This window comes from Parasteatoda tepidariorum, chromosome 2 (assembly GCF_982258835.1).
Source record: "Parasteatoda tepidariorum strain Cologne lab strain chromosome 2, Ptep-v5.0, whole genome shotgun sequence".
NCBI lineage: Eukaryota > Metazoa > Arthropoda > Arachnida > Araneae > Theridiidae > Parasteatoda > Parasteatoda tepidariorum.
The window spans coordinates 129,858,772-129,878,465 of NC_141756.1; the positions used below are offsets into that span (position 1 = coordinate 129,858,772).

The window sequence follows — 19,694 nt, forward strand, 5'->3', positions numbered from 1 at the left end:
TCACGTTTTAATTAGATTTCATAGTTTCCTTTACGGATTTCAGATTTCGACAAGCAAGTGATCTAACAATGATGAAAGAAATACATGGATCAAAAAATATTGAGTATTGTTGCTACATAATGTCTAATATCGACATAGTCCCTAATGACAGTGAGTCAAAATTCTTTTTCAGTAATTTCTATTGAAAATAAAACCACAAGAATAGTTTATTTTAAAGAATCGGACACTGTTTGAGTCCACTTTAGAGCGAAAAAAATAAATTTTAATGTTTACGATTTGATATTTGTTAGTCATAAAAGATTATGCTTATTTAAAATATTGCCTATATTGAATATTGCCTATAATAAATATTGCCTATAATAAATATTGACTATAAGAAATATTACCAATAATAAATATTGCCTATAATAAATATTGACTATAAGAAATATTACCAATAATAAATATTGACTATAATAAATATTCACTATAATAAATATTGACTATAATAAATATTGACTATAATAAATATTTACTATAATAAATATTACCTATAATAGATATTTATTTTAGAATACTTGAGGTGATATTCTCATGAATTAAACTAACGACTTTCTTTTTTAACAATGAATGAGGCTAATTGTTATTCATCTTGTTCATATGTTTAAATCAACATTTAGAGTTGAAACTGATTTTATATTTTTGTGGTATGTAAAATATAAAAAGCTATTTTACACAGCGTTATGACAATATCAGTGAGACAATTCAAGAAAAAGAAGTTAATATTGATATCTTCTTGATCCAGCTTCTTTTTTCAAACTAAAGCTTAGGGCGCTGTTTCCAGTATCGCATGGTCCGCCGGCAATGACTTTAATAATGCGCCCTGTGTTGGTTAAGATTCGTTACCCATTTTAGGTCTAACAAAAATCAAAATATTTTTCCAATTTAAAACATTTTAGAAAATAATTTTTTAAACTTTTTATTTTAGTTTGATGTCTGTAATTTTCTTTGTGAGTTCTTACTTAAAAATTAAGTTTAGTTAAAGTAGTGCCATTAATTTTACTAACATTATTTTTTAAAAAAAGTAATATAAAAAAATTGAACTCAATTCTTACTTAGGTCAACAAAAATGTTTTTATTTTACTTACTTTTTATTAAATAATTAAAAAAATTTCCTAACTAAATGTAATGAATGAATTAATATTTGAAAAAACTGCATTCACTTCAAGTGTCATCATCCACTACAAGTTTGAAAAAAATGTATTTGAACACTTGAGTGGATGAATAAAAAAGTATTTTATTGAACAATTGAACAAGAGTGTGAATTAATAATAGGAATTGAATAATATCAAATTGGATTATTAACATCACGCACTAAATTACATTTTGAGCTCAATAGCTTGTTGAAAAGTAATGGAAATTTCGATGGGCATAAAGATCTTTTGGTCGTTGAAATAGCTAGTAACATTTTGATTATAGCTGAACGTTATAGAAAACGTTTGATACTTATACTGTCATCTCACACAATACTCCAGTTAAAATTTAAACACCCTAACTAGTCGAAAAATGGTAAAAATATTACCTAATGATAATTCTGCTTGTGGTGATCAGGAAAACTTTTTACTTATTAAACTTGTGAAGTTCTCAGACATAGAGCTGCAGTAGAAGTAAGAGTAGCTAGATTACGAGGGTTGCTATTTATATTTCTAGCCCAATAATGAAAAAACAAATATATAGGATCGAAATTGGCTTTATTGTTTTTCAAAATATTCTTTATGATGATCAATACAGTTTTGCATGCGTTTGAACGAATTTTCAAAGCACTTTTTCCAGTTCAATTGAGGTAACTCCAAAACATGCGTTTTGAATGCATCAACAGCTTCTTCGGGAGTCGAAAATCGTTGTCAACGTAGTTTATTTTTGATGTGTGGGAATAAGAAGAAGTCATTGGGTGCCAAATCAGGGCTGTACGGCGGATGACCCATCAGTTCTTCTTTCGCTCCATCAGAAATGCCTTTGTTTGAGTCGATGTGTGAGAGCTCGCATTGTCATGATGAAGAATGATTCACCTGTTCCTCTGCTTTTTTCGAATTTCTCCGATGACTTCTGGCAAACAAATGGTCGTGTACCATTCAGAATTGATCGTCCTGCGTTGCTCTAACGCCACTGTTGCCACATGACCGTTAATGCCGAAGAAACAGGCAATCATTTGTTTCGATGTGCTTCTTCCTCGAACAACTTTTGTTGGTTTTGCCTCGTCTTGGAAGACCCATACAGTTGATTGCTGTTTTGTTTCCGGCTCATATGCATAGATCTATGATTCGTCACCTGTGTAGATGTTATACACAGCCTTTGATGTGCCTTGAACGTATTTTTCCAACATTTCCTTGCACCATTCGACACGAGCCTTTTTTTGAGCGTTTGTCAGATTATGCGGGATCCAACGCGAACAAATTTTTTTTACGCTCAAATGTTCATGCAATATTTTATTGATGCTAGTCATACTAATATCCAAAGACTCCTCTATCTCACGGTATGTCACATGACGATCTTGCTTTATCAGTTCACGCACAGCATCGATCTTTTCTGGCACAACAACGGATTTTGGACGACCTGCACGGGATTCGTCCTGGATCGAACATCGACCACGATTAAATTCGTTATACCAATTTTTTACAGTGCTGTAGGATGGCGCTTTATCGCTGAATAAAGAATTAAGTTCATCGAAGCACTCTTGTCTTGACAATCCACGTCGAAAGTTATGAAAAATAATGGCACGAAAATGTTCACGATTCAATTTACTGTCAACAGCACAAATGAAGCTATAATGGTAAATTGTCTGCTGAATTTATGTTGAAAAATATCAAACTTTCGATTGAAATCGTCTGCGGTGGCCTAGCAACACTTACTGTTGCCAAGGCTAGAAATATAAATAGCAACCCTCGTATAAGGAACGCTTACATTTTAAAATTCTTTTCTTTGGAGGTAATTTTAAGAGGTGAGCACCCTCAAGCTATGCTTCTATTAAACCACGTTTCCTTACATTGTGAATTTCTCAAATCGAGTCTTTCCCTTGTTAATCAATCCTGTTTAAGCAACATTTTACAAAAAAAAAAAAATAGACTTGACTAAATGATTTGCTGTAGTAACTGAATGTAAATGGTTTTAAATATACATTTTCCTCTTAAGTTATATTTTTAACTACAAGATGGTCCTTTTTTACTTTCTTCTTTGAAACTATGTTGGTAGCTCTGCTATGTGAATACAATTTATTATAAACGATTTGATTCCTATGAATACATTAAATAATTAAAATTCAAGACTATGAAAGATTACTTCAATGTTTTATTTTAAACTTTATTAAGTTTACAAATGATAACAAAGGTGCTGAGAAGTTTCACGACTGCTATAATACATCGCAATAGACTACACATTTCAAAGTATTTTTCAAAACAATCGTTGCTGTAAATATGTTTTTTACTTTCAATGTTTAAATATATCTTGTTTAAGTAAATTGCTATGCATAAGGAACAAACTATTTTTCTTAAATGAATGAGTATTAATAAATGCAATTCAATATTATGATTTGCCATTATGAATAGAATTTAATTTTCTTCATTTTTCCTAACTAGAATCAGAAGATAAACTTCAGTATTTATGTGTCTAACATTCATGAAATGAATCAATATAAAGTAACTAAAAAGTATTGGTAAGTTTTAATTTAACTTTAAAAAGACTTTTTGAAGGGCGTTCTTTTTGTACTTATGTTGATAGGTAAGTTCACACTTGTAAGGTAAGACATTTATTTATCCTGAGTTATGCTTGGTGCGATACTGGAAGTACACGCACATTTATTGCTGGAATGAGGTAAAGTGGCTTTAATGCATTTTTTTCTTTGGATATGAAACAGAATTAATTTATTTCGGGTTTTTCTTTTTTCCGACGACTAGCACATTTTCGTTCCAGCGTGCCGCTCGCAACATACGTTCGAGATTTGCCCGCTTTTACATGCGGCGAATTTTGTTCATTCCGTTTTAACAACATTCGACATCGAACGCTTTTATCCATTATTCTAATTTTTTTCATCGGATTTTTGACGTATTTCCTTTTTCTTTTTATTCGAATTACAAGCGACGAATTTCATTTTATTTTATTTCCGTTTTCAAATTCTAATTATTATATCTATTAATTTTTATATTAGTATTAGATCTCTGTTTGTTCGAGTTATGTTTCCTTTATTCATTTCTTTTTTATTTTATTTTTTTATTTTACTTTCTCCATACTTCATGATTCTCCAGTCCAATTGATCCAAATCTTTAATCCAATTTTTCCACCCTTTTCTCTATTCTTCTTTTCACTCTGTTTTCTAGTGTTTTTCAAATAGATGAATTTTTTAAGACGTTTTTCACTTTTATGTTGTTTGTGGTTGGGTTTCATGCAGATGTGTGTTTGGTTTTCACTTCCAATGCGTGTTGGCTTTTCATTTACAATCTCTGTTCGTTTTTTTTTCAATGGTTAATTTATTTATTTTTTTGGATAATTTTTCTCTCCAATGTTTCTTTTCCCAATTTTTTTTTTTTTTAGCTTTATGAATGGGTGTTTTGTTTTTCTAATTGGTATACCACTTTTTCCTAATGTTTCTTCGATTTCGTTCCAGTGTGTGTGATCTTGTTTATGTTTTTAATGGTAGCATTTTTCTTTCTGTGCATCGAATGAAATTTGTGTTCGTTGTTTTTGTTCCTTTTTGTTTATATTATCTTGTTTATGCTTGATTTTCATCTTTCACTGGGTTCACTTTTATAATATTTCCATTATTTAATAAAAAAGTATGTATATTTTTACAATTTTTTTCAACCTTTTTATTTATTTATTTATTTTTTACAATTTCTTAAAGTGTTTTTAATGTGTTTGATAGATATTTCGAGGAATTTTTTTTAATGTTCTGCTATTCAGATTTTTTTTTCTTGGTTTGATCCGATGTAAATTAGTTTTCCACCCCATGTTTTTTTTATCTCTGTGTTTATTAGTTTAGTGATTGTTAAGTCGTTTTCCTTGTACTGTGTGCTTTTAATGTCGTTAACTTAATTTCTTTTCAGATTTTATTAATTTTTTCAGATTTTTTAAATTTTTTGGTTTTTTGGGACTTTAAATTATTTGATATCAATGTTGTCTCTAGTTTATTATAATGTAATGTAATTTAGGTTTGTAGGATATGTTTCTTCACAGTAGTCTGATAAATAGGAAACAACCTGACAAAATTGGATCTAGTTCGTTATTTGGAATCTGTGTGACTGAGATTAATTCCAGAATGATTTTGAACCTCCTAATATGAGTTTAGATACTAAAGAAAGATGCTTTCTGCTTATTCTGTAAGTAAAGTTTAATTTTAATCCATTTTGTCAATTATTTCATATCCTGCAGTTAAATTTAAACCCTGAAAACATATTTCACGATACAGTTAATAAACAACTTCAAACTAAAAAGTAACCCAGAAAAATGAATACCTAATATACACTATATTTTATACAATTTCCTTGAATAGAAAAATAAGCACTTTTATGACATAATTAGATTTAAAATTTTAAATAAAACTGATAGTTTCCTTCTTTACGTATTTTGTCAAACAAAATTTTCGACAAAAATTTTTGTTAGCCATCACAGTTAAAAAACGGTTATAAGCGAATCAAATTTTAGCTGAGTTCTGACCTACGAAACACAAGATTGTTTTTTTTATTTTTTTATTCAAAAGTAGGCGCTATAGTAGAAAATCGTTTGCTCATGCGACAAGAAGTTTAAAAGCAAGTTTTAATCAACGTATGATCCAGAAATACAAAAGTTTCAATAAAATTTCTCTCTCAAAATAAAATTCTGGTGGCAGCGGTCAACTGGTTGGATCCGGAAAGATAAAGTACAGGGTTGTGTGCCGGTGTTATTTTTATTGAACCACCTTACGTTAGATCAAAAAATAAATTGTCGTTAGATAAGGTCAAAAAATAGTTTTCACTTATTTATGACCAAACAACCACGTGTTTTAATTTTACACCAAACATTAACCGTTAAATACGGAATTGTTAGCCTGTCAAAACTTTTTATGTTCTCAACTGCTAAAAAAGTTACAGTCTAAACATTTTGTACCTAACTTCTACAAATTGATTTTATTTTACAACCGTCGTTAAACAGGTAACCCAATTTTTCGGGCTTAAGACTAGGGGAGAGTGTGGTCAATTGTAACAGAGCAAAAATTTCGAGTGTCTGATTCTAGATTTGGTTCCTAGGTGGCGCACAAGGTGTATTTAATAAATCTACATGTACACCCCTGCTGGCAACCATTTTTATGTACTTTTGAAAGAGTTACATCACAAAAGATATTTTCACACTACGCAAGTACTTTTTTTGGTATTAGAATATTATATTGTAACAAAGTAATTTTGTTTAAACAAATAAAAATTATTAACCGAATATGTAAGTGGACACCTTAATTAACATTTCAATAAAAAAAATTAGTTTTGTTGATTAACTAGCATTGTTTTTGCCAAATGAAGCTGAAATGGCGTCTTGGAGACGATTGTAACAAGAAGTAAAGGGACGATTGTAACAGCTGAAAATTAATAATTTTACGTTTACAAATCATTACTTAACTCTTTAAGAACCACCAATAGTTTCCTATATCATTTATATTATGTTGCATTAGCATTATTTTATTTGTCACCTTTCACAGCATAAATTAAAATTTTTAACCCCTTAAAGTTAAAAGTTTAACCCTTTAGGTCTCTGCTCATTATTATTTTTACTCCTAAAATATTATTACTATTTTGACCAATAAAGAAATATATCACAACTATGATAATATGTATAATTAACTATGTTTAAGTTGAATTTATGAACTGTTACAATTGACTCCGTAAGTGAGGACGATTGTAACAAGTTCACGACTGTCAAAAATTGTTAATAACTAATATAATAACATTTAAAATAAGGTATTTATTTTTTTTTCTAGTAGAGGATAGTCTACTTTACTCGAGTAAAGTTAATTGACAGATGATCGTCTGTCAATTAACAAAGTTGGTTAAAAATAGTTAAGTAAAAAATGTTACAATTGACCCCACTCTCTCCTACTAATGTTGAACTCCGTAACCTTGTCATTTTGAACCCAATTCAGAAGACAAGAGAATTCCCGGATTAAGTACTGTGAGAAATTTGCCTTCATGGAGGTCATTTTGATGCAACTAACCCGCGCTTGCATTATATGGAGAGGAAAACCTCGAAAACTTCTCATGGTTAGCTTGGCGGCCAGGTAACTCTCACCCATGATCCATCTACCACTGAGGATATTTTACGTCAGCACTGTGGTTCGTGCAAGCCGGAATTCGTATAGACCAGCCATAGCTGGAATTTGAACCTGGTCACCTCATTGGAAGGCAAACGCTTTAGGCCCGAGCCAGTGATAAATTAATCAGTTTGGTTAGCTAAGAGTTTGAATCGAAGTAACATTTTAAATTATTCTGCGATACTTTAGCTTAGCGGTTTACAATATTTTTGATCTGTGAAAACCCTTAATGATCAAACTTCTTTTACCGGGTTCGAATCCCAGCCTTGACTGGTCGATACAAATTCCGCACCCGGCTCGCACCGACCACAGTACTGACCTAAATTATCCGCAGTGGTAAATGAATCATGGGTTGAAGTCCCTTTGCCGTCAGGCTAACCATCGGAGGTTTTCGTGGTCTTCCTCTCTATTTAACGCAAATGCGTGTTAGTTCTATCAAAAAGTCCTCCACAAAGACAAACTTCTCCCAATACTTGACTCAGGAGTTCCATTGTCTTCTGAATTTGGTTCAAAATTACAAGGCTACGGAATATTAGTAGTCGTAAGCTCAAAAACATTGGATCGACTGTTCGACGCCAGTTATAAAATGAAAATAAAATTAAGTTCATTAGCAGTTGTGAATATGAAACCAAAGGAGGACTAATTATTAAAAACTATTAAAAGTCAATTATAAATTTATTAACCAATAAAGGACTATTTTATTTTCAAAATATTTAAAAAGAGGAATGAATGTTTTTCATATCTTTAAAATTGAAAAATGCGATTTCGTATATTAAATTGGGTTTGATGTTCGAAAGTTAAATTCACAATCCTTAAGCTGAATCTTGATAAGATATTTTTTTCATCCTATATACATAAGGTAAAAATGAATGAAATAAGCCGAAGTTTGCCTTTTGTTGAAATGAAAGCTATAAAGAACTTATATGAATGTTGAAAATAGCTGTTTGAAGCACATTTCTTTACTAACGAATAAGTTATTTCCTTTTGATGTGAACATCGCTGTTGGAAAATACTAAAGAAATTTTATATAAACTGTGTGTCTTTTCAACAATTTATTCAATACATTACAGGAAAAATTCCTTTTTTCTTAAAAAAGTATTTACCATTTATCTTTCTTTGGCTTTAGTATAATTCCTTAATTTCTCTTTAAATTATTTCTTAATGACATCCGAAATATTAAGAAAATAAAGATTTAGTGATTGGATCTAAGTATAACTTGTAGGTTTCAAAAATGTTTAAAGAAAACTTTAAAAAAAGTCCTAGGTCTTAGACCTCTAGCTTTTTCATGGAACTCCATTTGAGAGCACACAAATCTGTATATCTTGCGTCTTTTCGTGTCTACCATTAATAACAAGTCGTATGCATGCTTTGTGATGGAAAGAAAAACTAAAAAGCAATACATATGCTTAATGGTTTTTTAATTTATTCTTTATGCTCAGTATTTATATTAAAGAACTAATCAAGAACAAGTCTTATCAAAGCATTTTAAAAACTTAAGACATCTCTTCTTTGTTATTCATTTGCTTCCCAGTAGTCTTTCACACCATGCACACATTCGTTTTGTAAATTAAAAGTGTTGTGAATTAATTAATAAATTTTTATTAAATTTTATTATTTGAAATGCTTATTAGAACATTTGTTTATATTTATTGTTTTCTCTGCATTTTTTGCAGGACAATTTGTTGCCGTTATTCTTTAGATCGGAAAGATTGCGCTGCATAATAGATGATTGCGCTGCATGATATGGTGCTACATAGTTCTGGTAAGAATTTTATTCTCTTTTTCCATAAATTACAATTTCTAGTTGCAGTAGAATTTGTATTTCTTTTTGTTTTTAAAAACACTTTGTGCCCAACGTTGCGATCAGTTTCTTTTTTGAAAATTAGATTCTTTCACACTACGTCGATTTTCACCACGAACGCAAAAAGCTTGGTTTTCACAATCCATTTAGTCAGTCCGTAGCGTGTATGAAATTGCCTATTATTTTACATGTTTAATGAAGAACAGGGCCGGTGGCAGAATCGTTATATGGTCCTCGCAGAAAAGATTTTTCTTTTGAGGAATAAAATATTTTCGTTTTCTTTCCTTCATAAATTTTTGAAGGATTATTTTTTCGCTGCAGATATTCAAAAGATGCCTTTCTCGTGAATCAGATGGGATAGAAATGCTCATGATTTTTCTGTTCTCATTTGAGAATTTAAAAAAATCGATAATGACATCGATAATGATAATGTCATCGATAATGACTGGCTTCAGGTAGAATTTCAAATAAAGTGATTATAAAATAAAATAAAAAAATCCGAATTTGTGAAAGTTTAAAAGATAGTTCGCTCTAGAGAAATCATGTTCTTTCTTTATTTTTTTTTAAAACATCATGTTAATCCCCACTCACAGTCATATTTAATTAAGTTACAAATTCAGATTTGTAGTAAACGAATTAATTAATGCGGTACATTTGTCCCTCTTAGTGTTATTATTCTTTTTAATTTCGTTGAAATAAAATTTATCCAATATTTTTAATATATTGCTCACACGAAAATTCTAAATCACCCATTTGACTTTATCATCGCTCACAACTCGCACCGATTCCTTCATAAATATGTTTTGATCACACTTTTCGACATTATAGCTACGAATTTCTACTTTTCTTTAAAAATTTCGATGTTTCTTACAGCTTAGTTAATATGATATTCTAGTTTTTCATTTTTAGTATTGATGTTATTACAGCACATGAAGTTCGAATAGCAGATCCTAGAATTCACTCTGACACACTCGGTTTGCGCCGATATTCGTTAATCCATGCAGTCTTACAATCATTCATTTATTGCTACGAATTTTCACGTCATTTTAAAAGAAAATCTAGATGTTTTTTTTAATGCACTTATTTACTTATCCGCATATTATAACCCTTATTTACTTTTGCAAGTTTTATTGCACTTATTTCATTGTGTTTTTTGGGCAGTTATTGCTAATAAAGCCCTGAATAACCAGCTGATTCAGAGTTTAATTGCTACCATTTTACTTGGGGTTTTAAAAATTCCGTTTACTCATCAGTTAATATTATTTCTACACTTCCCCTTTTAAATAATCACTTCTCAATTGACGCTTATAGTATCGTAAATCCACATGGCGTTTCGATTTTATAATAGTCTTTGTACAGCCGACCCAATTTTCGGCTTTACAATGACCCATATTCAACTCCGTTGACCTGTAATTTATCACCCTATCCAGAAGACAAGGGAACTCCTGGATTAAGTCTTGAGAGAAATCTGCCTTCATGGAGGACTTTTTGATGGAACTAACTCGCATTAGCGTTACAGGGAGATGAAAACCACCCACGGTTAGCCCGACGGCAAGGGGACTCCAACCCATGATCCGTCTACCACTGAGGATATTTTTCGTCAGCACTGTGGTCGGTGCAAGCCGGATGCGGTTTCGCCTCGACCCGTCATCGCCGGGATTCGAACCCGGTTCACCTCATTGGAAAGCGACCGCTCTATCCATAGCTTATAAATTTTCATATCGTACCATTTCTTTTTGTTTCATTTACAACTCCATATTTTATGTACTTATTCATCCCTATATCAGTTTTAGGAGTAACATATTTTAATTAATAACCATTTCTGCGCAATATTTTTTCCAGACTTAACATTTTTTAAATTAATAACATTTGCACAATGCTTGTTTCTGGCAGCAAAATCATAACATTAACCTTTATTTTATGACTAGTGATAATACTCATTCTCAGTACGGGATGAATAAAAAAAATTAATTAATCAGCAATGAACATCACTACGAAATCTTTCACAAAACTGAAAGGAATATACCCACGCAATTAAAACAGCTATATTAATTGTTATCCTTCTCGGTGTACTACTACTAGTAAAAATATTTTCTAAAACTACGGGAAATACGCTTTAAAATTCTTTATTAAAACTGTGCGAATTATCATAATACCATCGGTAGTGCGTAATATCAAAATTTAACGTCACATGCATATAACGATTTTCTTGATTCCTCCTAACGAATGAGTACCTTTCAACAACGGAACATATTACACATATCGGCTTCTGGAAATATACCTAACAGCGAAATAAAATTCACACTGTATGTCAGATTGTTTTTACTTGCCTACCTTTAATAATCTATCACACACATGAGGAAAGATAAAACAAAAAGCAATACTTATGTTTAATAATTTATAATTTATTTTTAACGATCAGTGTTTGTCTTAAAATAAATAAATAATTAAGCTAGGCAATCACATTCCACCTGTTCCAAAACACATTAAAAATTTTAACCATCTCTTATGCAGCGTTATGGAAAGAACACCACTCGCCATTCGTCTGGTGCAGAGGCGGTGAGGAGGTTTAACTATTTCAATTGAAAGTGTTGGGTCAATATATGAGACAGGTGTGAAGAGAGAAAGGAAATCAGGGGAGAAAAAAGTGCCCTCTTGTGATAAACTATCCGTGCTATTTTCTGGTTTTCATTATTTCCATTATTACTATTTTCTGGTTTCCCGCTATTTTCTGGTTATTCCACTATTAACTAAGCAAAGCTTTGGACCAATGAATAAGCGTTAAATGTTTTTTGTTGCTTCTGTTTGTTGCTTTGTTATACTGACAAACTTTGTACAGAAAGTATAATTTTGATTATCTATATATCTAAATAATTACGTATTTATACTTATGCGTTTTGTTTTCATATTTATTATTATTTATGGATTTATATTTATGTATGTATAATTTGCATCATCTCTGACGATAATTACTCGGGTAATGTGTCCACTTAATAATACTTACTTTTATTTCTAGGCTACAAGGACCAGAAGGCATACCACCTCAGCGATCCTCACCTCGCGATGAAGTGCCTCTTCGGCCTCAGGCACCCCTGCCAACTGACACGACTCCATAGCAGGAGACGACTATAGACTTTGTCCTAAGGGAAGTTCTTTAAATAAACAAACTATAAAGTTGCTCTCTCGTTTCTCCCTATTCCCGTGATCTTTTGCATCGTGCACACATTCGTTTTGTAAAATATAAGTATTGCTATTTTTTTAATAAATTTTTATTGAAATTTATTATTTGGAATTCCTAATAACACATTTGTTCTCTTATTATTTTCTTTTCAGTTTTTGCAGAACAAGTTTTGACCTTTTTATTCTGATAGGAAAGAGTGATTACGTTGATTGAGCGATTGCGATTGTGATAAACCATAATTCAGGTACGAATTTTATTCTCATATTCCCTCAATGATCACCTGTTTCGCCTAAAAAATTAAATTCAATTTTCACTTCTCAATAAAATTTAAGAACAATCTTTTTTCATTTTCTTTAATATAAGAAGAGCTTTATTGCCCAAATAGTTATTCGAAAAAAATCTCTAAGAAAATTGCGTTGCTTTTATGTCCTTTTCTAAAAGTTCCTCCAGTGACACCTTAGAAACAGAACAATTTTCTGACAATTTTTAAAATGTTTTAAATCGCAATAAAAATTATAGGAGATTGTTAACTTTCATTTAATCAAAAATACTCGTTTACTTGACCGCTAAAAAAATGCCCACGAGATTTCGCTGATTTTTGACAAAATAACCTAAAGTTTGAATTTAATACAAAATTTAGAAAATTGATATCCCAATAAATGTTTCGTTATTTCTCCAGGAAATAAGATATAATATTTAAAAACTATAATAAATATATTAAAAGATATAATAATAATATTCCAAATTAATTTTACCTAGTTTTCGACGGAAGAAAAAACAAAATTAAATTTCGCTTACAAATATAAGCCCAGCTTACGACTCTGTTAACCCATATAAGATATACTTTTGCCATTAGTCAAAAAAGTTTTAGATTGAAAAAAATTTAGCTATGTTTTGATTTAGAAAACACTTTATTCTTACTTCCAAAAAATAGCCCGGAATGGGAAATTATTAACGTATATTAATTTGCCTAAAATTTATGTTATCCCATCCGCAAAATGATCTTACCTAACAAGAGCAAACTATAAAACTTTTTGTCCTTGAAATGACGAATTTGAATTTTGCCTTCAAATGTTAGTCCCCATGATAGTAAACCTTTATCCGTGTCTTTAAAATGTTCGTCCATTGTAAGCATACGTTAGTAGGGTAGCAATAAAAGTTGGCCTTTTCTTAAGTAGTCAAAAGAGTTTTTTTTTTTTTAAAAAAAACACTCCTTTATTTAAAAGCAAAATTTTATTGGCTTTTTTAATGTTTTACCTTATTGTTTTTTACCAATGCGTATAAACATAATTAAGCAAAGCAAATCACAGTCCGTCTTTTCAAAACAAATGAAAGACTTACTTAAACCATCTCTTATACAGTCTGTCTATGGAAGGAACTCCACCCGCCATTCGTCTGGAGCAGAGACGATGACAAAATTAAACTATTTCAAGTAAGAGTGTTGTGTCAATATTTAAGATAGGTTTGGTGAAAGAAAGGGAATCAGGGAAGAAAAAAAGCACCCTCTTGTGATAAACTATTTCTGCTATTTTTCTAGTTTCCACAGCATTAGACTGCTTTAGACTTTGTCCTAAGGGGAGTTCTTTAAATAGACAAACTATAAGTTGATGATTCGTTTCTACCTTTTCCCGTGATCTTTTGACCAGTGCACACATTCGTTATGTAAAATATAAGTGTCGTTAATTTTCTATTAAATTTTTAATTCAATTTTATGATTTGAAATACCGATAACCACATTTGTTCTCTTATAATTTTCTTTGAAGTTTTTATAGTTGTGGCCTTCTTTTCCCGTTAGGGAAGAGCGATGACGTTGATGGAGGTACAACATGTGATAAACCATAACTCAGGTACGAATTTCATTCTCATGTTCCATTAATTTTAAGACCTCAACTTGTTCAGACCAAATATTTAGTTCAATTTTCACTTCTCAATTCTAGTTTCAATAATACTATTTATGCTTTTTTGGAGGAGAAAAAAGTGTCACCCATAGTTGCTGCTACCTGTTCCTTTTGCTCCCTTTTTTATTCTCGCTTTTTTCTTTCTTTATTTTTCCTTCTCTCTCTCAAACTTCTCTTTCTGTTTCTTCTCTGGCTTTTTTTTTCTTATCTGCCTTTTCTATAAAACTGCAAATTTCGAAACACAGGTTACATATTTTATTTAAACTATTGCTCGTATAAACTAGAATTTTGATATACACAAATCTTTTTTCTTTTCATTAATTTAAGAAAAGCTATTTCGTTCAAATAGTTATTCGAAAAAAACACATCATAAAGAAAACTGCATTGCTTTTATATCCTTTTTTGAGAATTCCTTCAGCGACGCGTTACAATTAGAACAACTATCTGGAAATTTATAAAATGTTTTAAATTGCAATGAAAATTATAGAAAGTTGGTAACTTAAATTTGATCATCAAAAAGTTTCGTTTGCTTTGACTGTTAAAAAATGCCCAACACAGGTTTTCGCTGATTTTTAACAAAAGAACTAAAAGTTTGATTTGACTTGACGACGAAAAAAAAAAGCAATTTGAATTTCGTCGCCAAATTAAAGCCCAGTTTATGACATTGCTAATCCATAAAAATATTCTTTGACCATTTGTCAACAATTTTTGGATTAAATAAATTTTAACTACATTTTGACTTACAAAGCAATTCATTTTTTACTTCTAAACAGTAGCCCGTTGCAGGAAATTATATATTAAATTATTACACAGATTAAACTGCCTGAAACTTTTTCATTCCATCCGAAAAATAATATGTCGCAACAAGAGCAAACTATAAAACAAAATTTTTGTCCTTGAAATAAACAATTTGAATTTTGCCTTTAAATGTTAACCCATAGTGGTAAACCTTTATGCCACCAGAAATGGTGTCTTCAAACTGTTGGTCAATAGTAAGCATTTGTTAGCAAATAAAAGTCTGCCTTTTCACTAAAAAAAAACTCCAAGCCGGGCGTATTTTATTAAAGAAACTGTCTTTAATTTTAAAAGCTTTTATGGGCTTTTTTTTACCTTATTGTTTTTACAATGGTTTGTACGATTGTAACAGAGCAAAAGTTTCGAGTGTCCGGTTCTAAATTTGGTTCCTAGTTGGCGCATAAGGTGATTTAATAAATCTACATGTACATTCCTGCTGGCAACCATTTTTATGTACTTTTGAAAGAGTTGCTCACAAAAGATATTTTCACGCTACGTAAGTACTTTTTTTGGCATTAGAATATTATATTGTAACAAAGTAATTTTGTTTAAACAAATAAAAATTATTAACCGAATATGTAAGTGGACACCTTAATTAACATTTCAATAAAAAAATTAGTTTTGTTAATTAACTAGCATTGTTTTTAACAAAGGAAGCTGAAATGGCGTCTTGAGGACGATTGTAACAATAAGTAAAGGGACGATTGTAACAGCTGAAAATAAATAATTTTACGTTTACAAACCATTACTTAACTCTTTAAGAACCACCAATAGTTTCCTATATCATTTATATTATGTTGCATGTGCATTATTTTATTAGTCACCTTTCACAGCATAAATTAAAATTTTTAACCCCTTAAGGTTAAAAGTTTAACCCTTTAGGCCTCTGCTCATTATTATTTTTACTCCTAAAATATCACTACTATTTTGATCAGTAAAAAAATATATCACAACTGTGATAATATGTATAGTTAACTATGTTTTAGTTAAGTTTATAAACTGTTACAATTGACCCCGTAAGTGGGGACAATTGTAACAAGTGCACGACTGTCAAAAATTGTTAATAACTAATATAATAACGTTTAAAATAAGGTATTTATTTTCTAGTAGAGGATAGTTTACTTTACTTGTCTGTCAATTAATACTAATAATATATTGGATTTTTTGTTAGTTAAAAATAGTTAAGTAAAAAATGTTACAATTGACCCCACTCTCCCTACTTATTACAAAAATGGTAAAAATGTGAGTAATATACAGTAGTTCATTTGTTTGTGCAATTCACCCTACTTACTTTAAAATCAGCCTAAAATATTATTCTAAATATATTATAGTCACGTTTTAATTCATACAATATTCCTGTTTAAACAAATATTTTTCATAAATTGTGCTAAATATTTTTATCAGGAATTTTCTATAAAAATCTTATATTTGTTAAAATTACTAATTAAAATATATTTGATTGTAAAAGCTGTAGGAAATTGATTATTATAATTTCAAGTAGTTTAAAATTATTGTTCTTAATGCTTCTAAAGTTTATATCTGTTTCTTCAATAAACTAACGATTTTCAAATTATCATATAAAATCATACCAAGTAATGTACAGTGCACCAAAAAAAAAAGGGTATGACCCTGGATAATTTTCGTTCTAATAATCGGATATTCATATAAGTGTCAAATTTAATGGACCATTTTCACCTTTTTCCTGCCGCTCTTAACAAACTGAATTACAGCTATAAAATAATTTGTTTTCTAAAAATCTCTTGATATATATTATCTTAGTATTAACCCTTTGCTGTCGTATGTCTACTCTCAGCCACCAACGCTTTTTTACCGTTCCAGACGCATGTCTGTCTGCTCTTAGCCACCCCAGCAAAAATGTTAACCATAGCTTAATGGCCAACTATACATATAATGCGGCACTGTGAAGATGTAAAGAGTAAAGATTGTTCTGAATGTTCAAACAGAATAATCAAAGGCGGAAGATGCCGAACTAATTTTTTTTGCGACACATGTTCTCGAAAACTAGGGCTTCATATTGATGACTGCTTTGAAAGATATCACACGATGGAGAATTGCTAAAATATATTTTTTACACAAAATTAAAACATATTGTGTTACATATATCTAAAGTTAAAAAAAGAATTAAAATATTTTATTTTTCCTTCATAATCTTGCACTCTTGCATAATATGTATTAATATTCGTTCAAAGAAAATTAATTCCGACCAGCATGACACCCATGTATAAACTTAATACGATCGCAAAGGGTTAAGGAAATTCTAAAGTTAAGAAAACAATTTTTTCAGATGATTCCAAAAATTGTACGTTTTTGGAATCTTTTTACAATTTTCTATTTTTAGTGTTTGCATTTACTTTTCGTTACTTAAAAAATAAGAAAGAACAAAAAAGTAAATAGCACAGAATAGTTGTTTAGCATAGAATAGTTTTTATCAGAAGAATATTTAATTTCTTAGCAAGATTTAATTCCCAGCTAGCTGGCAATAATTCTAAGTTTTCATTTAATGAAAACTTGACAATAATTTAAAAATGAATTTTACTTCAAAAAAAATCTAAATTTAAAAAAAAATTATTAGTATATTAATAAAAAATAATATGCTTGGTAGCGTAAAGAAAAGGATTTTGAGAACCGTTAAAATTTAATTAAATAATTCGTAAAAAAGTTCTGTGAAACACGCGCGGACAGGTAATTAAAAAATTTATTTTAAGATTAAGACATTATGTAAGATGCTGAAAAATTTTAAGATGCTTAAAAATCATGACTACGTATTTGCATGAATAAGTATAAAATATATACTTAAGAAATTGACAAATATATTTTTCCAAATCTATGCATACGTATGTATATTATTAAAATTGTATCAATTTTAGAAAAGGCAAACTATAAAATTAAAAAAGCTGATGAATAATCATTCTATCAAAAACATGCTTTTATAAAACTAAACATTCGTTGAATGAAATGTTTTTTATTTAATGAAATCTTTAATTCGAATTTTTTTTACTGAATTACGAATAAATTTCTAGTACTACAAATATTTTAATACTACAAAAGAAACATCGTATTTTATAATTTAAAAAGAATTATTAGCAGTAGGTTATTACCAAAACAAATATTACGCTACGAAATTAAAATTAATGAAATGTTAAGCTACGCGAAAGCGTAAGTTAATTTTGTCGTAAATTATCTGCATTTAAATAATATTAATCTCTCTCATTTTAATATATTTCCTCATTTTCGCCAAATTATTTTTCTAAGAACAATTTTGATTTTTCTCGGCTTCTACTAAAAACGGTTGAAACTTCTGATTTTGATATACAAAAATACGTAGATTTAAATGCTATAAAAATAGTACCTCAAAATTAAATTTTTTTATCCATAATAAAATTAAATAATAAAAAGTAATAATTATTAAAAAAAAATCTTCGTGAAATTATCTTTGGGTAAATGGATTTTATGAGTGGGTGCATTTTTTTTGTTTGTTTTTTGAAGAGCTTAATTAGTTTTAAAATATGACTAAAAACGCAAAAAGGGAAATTAACATTAAGAAGTCCGTACTTTGAATCCCTCTCTTGATTAAACTATGGGGACCAATTTCCAAGATTGTGGCTATGCCCTATATTTTGAAGGTTAAATATCCATATATATATATATATATATATATATATATATATATATATATCCATATATATATATATATTCCTCAGAAGCTTTTCCCATTCTGTCCTTCTCCTAGCAATTGTTTTCCAGTTCTTTACTTTTAGGATGGCAAAATCCTCATCTACACAGTCCTTCCATCTCTTTTTGGGTCTTCCTCTTGGCCTTTTATTGGAGGGGGTTGCATTAGAGATTCTCAATGCTGTTCGTTCTGGGCTCATTCTCACTACATGCCCGGCCCATCTCATTCTACTTAATTTAATAGATTTAATGATATCATCGCCATCAAAGATCCTATATATTTCAAAATTATATCTTTTCCTCCAGTTGTCGTTATCGAGTATAGGGCCAAAGATGGTACGTAGGACCTTCCTTTCTAATAACTTTTCTTCCCTCTTTGTTAAAGTCCATGTCTCTGAAGCATAAGTCAAAACTGACTTGATTAATACCTTATAAAGTAAGATCTTAGTCTTTCTTTTTATTAAGTGAGGTTTCAATAATGATCTTAAACCATAGAAGCAGCGATTGGCTGCGATTATTCTTTTTCTAATTTCAGGATTAATGTCATTTTGATAGTTTATTTCTGATCCTAGATAAGTAAAATTTTTTACAGATTCAAATCTAAAAGAATCTATTTTAAACAATATAGGGATGGTTTTCTTTGTACCACAATACATATATTTTGTTTTCTCTACATTCACTCTTAAGTTAATTTTTCTAGCTGATTTTTCCAGTACCAAAAAAGTTTCACTCAGTGCTGTCCTAGATCTTGCGATGATATGTACATCATCGGCGTATGCCAAAATCTGCACTGATTTATTAAATATAGTACCTGTAGTATTTATGCCAGCATCTCTAATAACTTTTTCTAAGGCTATGTTGAACATGCTAATGCATCTCCCTGTCTAACTCCATTATGAATTTCAAAAGAAGTGGATAGTTCCCCTTGAATTCGTACTGTTGAAATGGTTTCAGTGAGTGTGAGCATTACAAGTCTGATTAATTTTGATGGAATATTAAAATCATATAGGGTCCTTAATA

The 19,694-nt window shown here is 30.0% G+C and overlaps 1 protein-coding gene across 2 annotated transcripts in view; it reads left to right on the top strand.

The window, feature by feature from the left end:
- LOC147816220 (histone deacetylase 9-like) overlaps positions 1 to 19,694 on the top strand; it is a 222,705-nt gene that overhangs the window by 13,596 nt on the left and 189,415 nt on the right. Inside the window, exons 6-12 of one of the 2 annotated variants that reach the window (XM_087158396.1) lie at positions 44 to 150; positions 3,612 to 3,688; positions 5,181 to 5,348; positions 8,980 to 9,068; positions 12,124 to 12,351; positions 12,441 to 12,532; positions 14,052 to 14,135. In XM_087158396.1, coding sequence (XP_087014522.1) covers positions 44 to 150; positions 3,612 to 3,646 — 142 coding nt within the window. In that variant the 3' untranslated portion in view covers positions 3,647 to 3,688; positions 5,181 to 5,348; positions 8,980 to 9,068; ... (1 more) ...; positions 12,441 to 12,532; positions 14,052 to 14,135. Of the gene's footprint in view, positions 1 to 43; positions 151 to 3,611; positions 3,689 to 5,180; positions 5,349 to 6,254; positions 7,168 to 8,979; positions 9,069 to 12,123; positions 12,352 to 12,440; positions 12,533 to 14,051; positions 14,136 to 19,694 lie in introns of those variants that run through there. The other variant, XM_087158397.1, reaches the window with a different exon arrangement.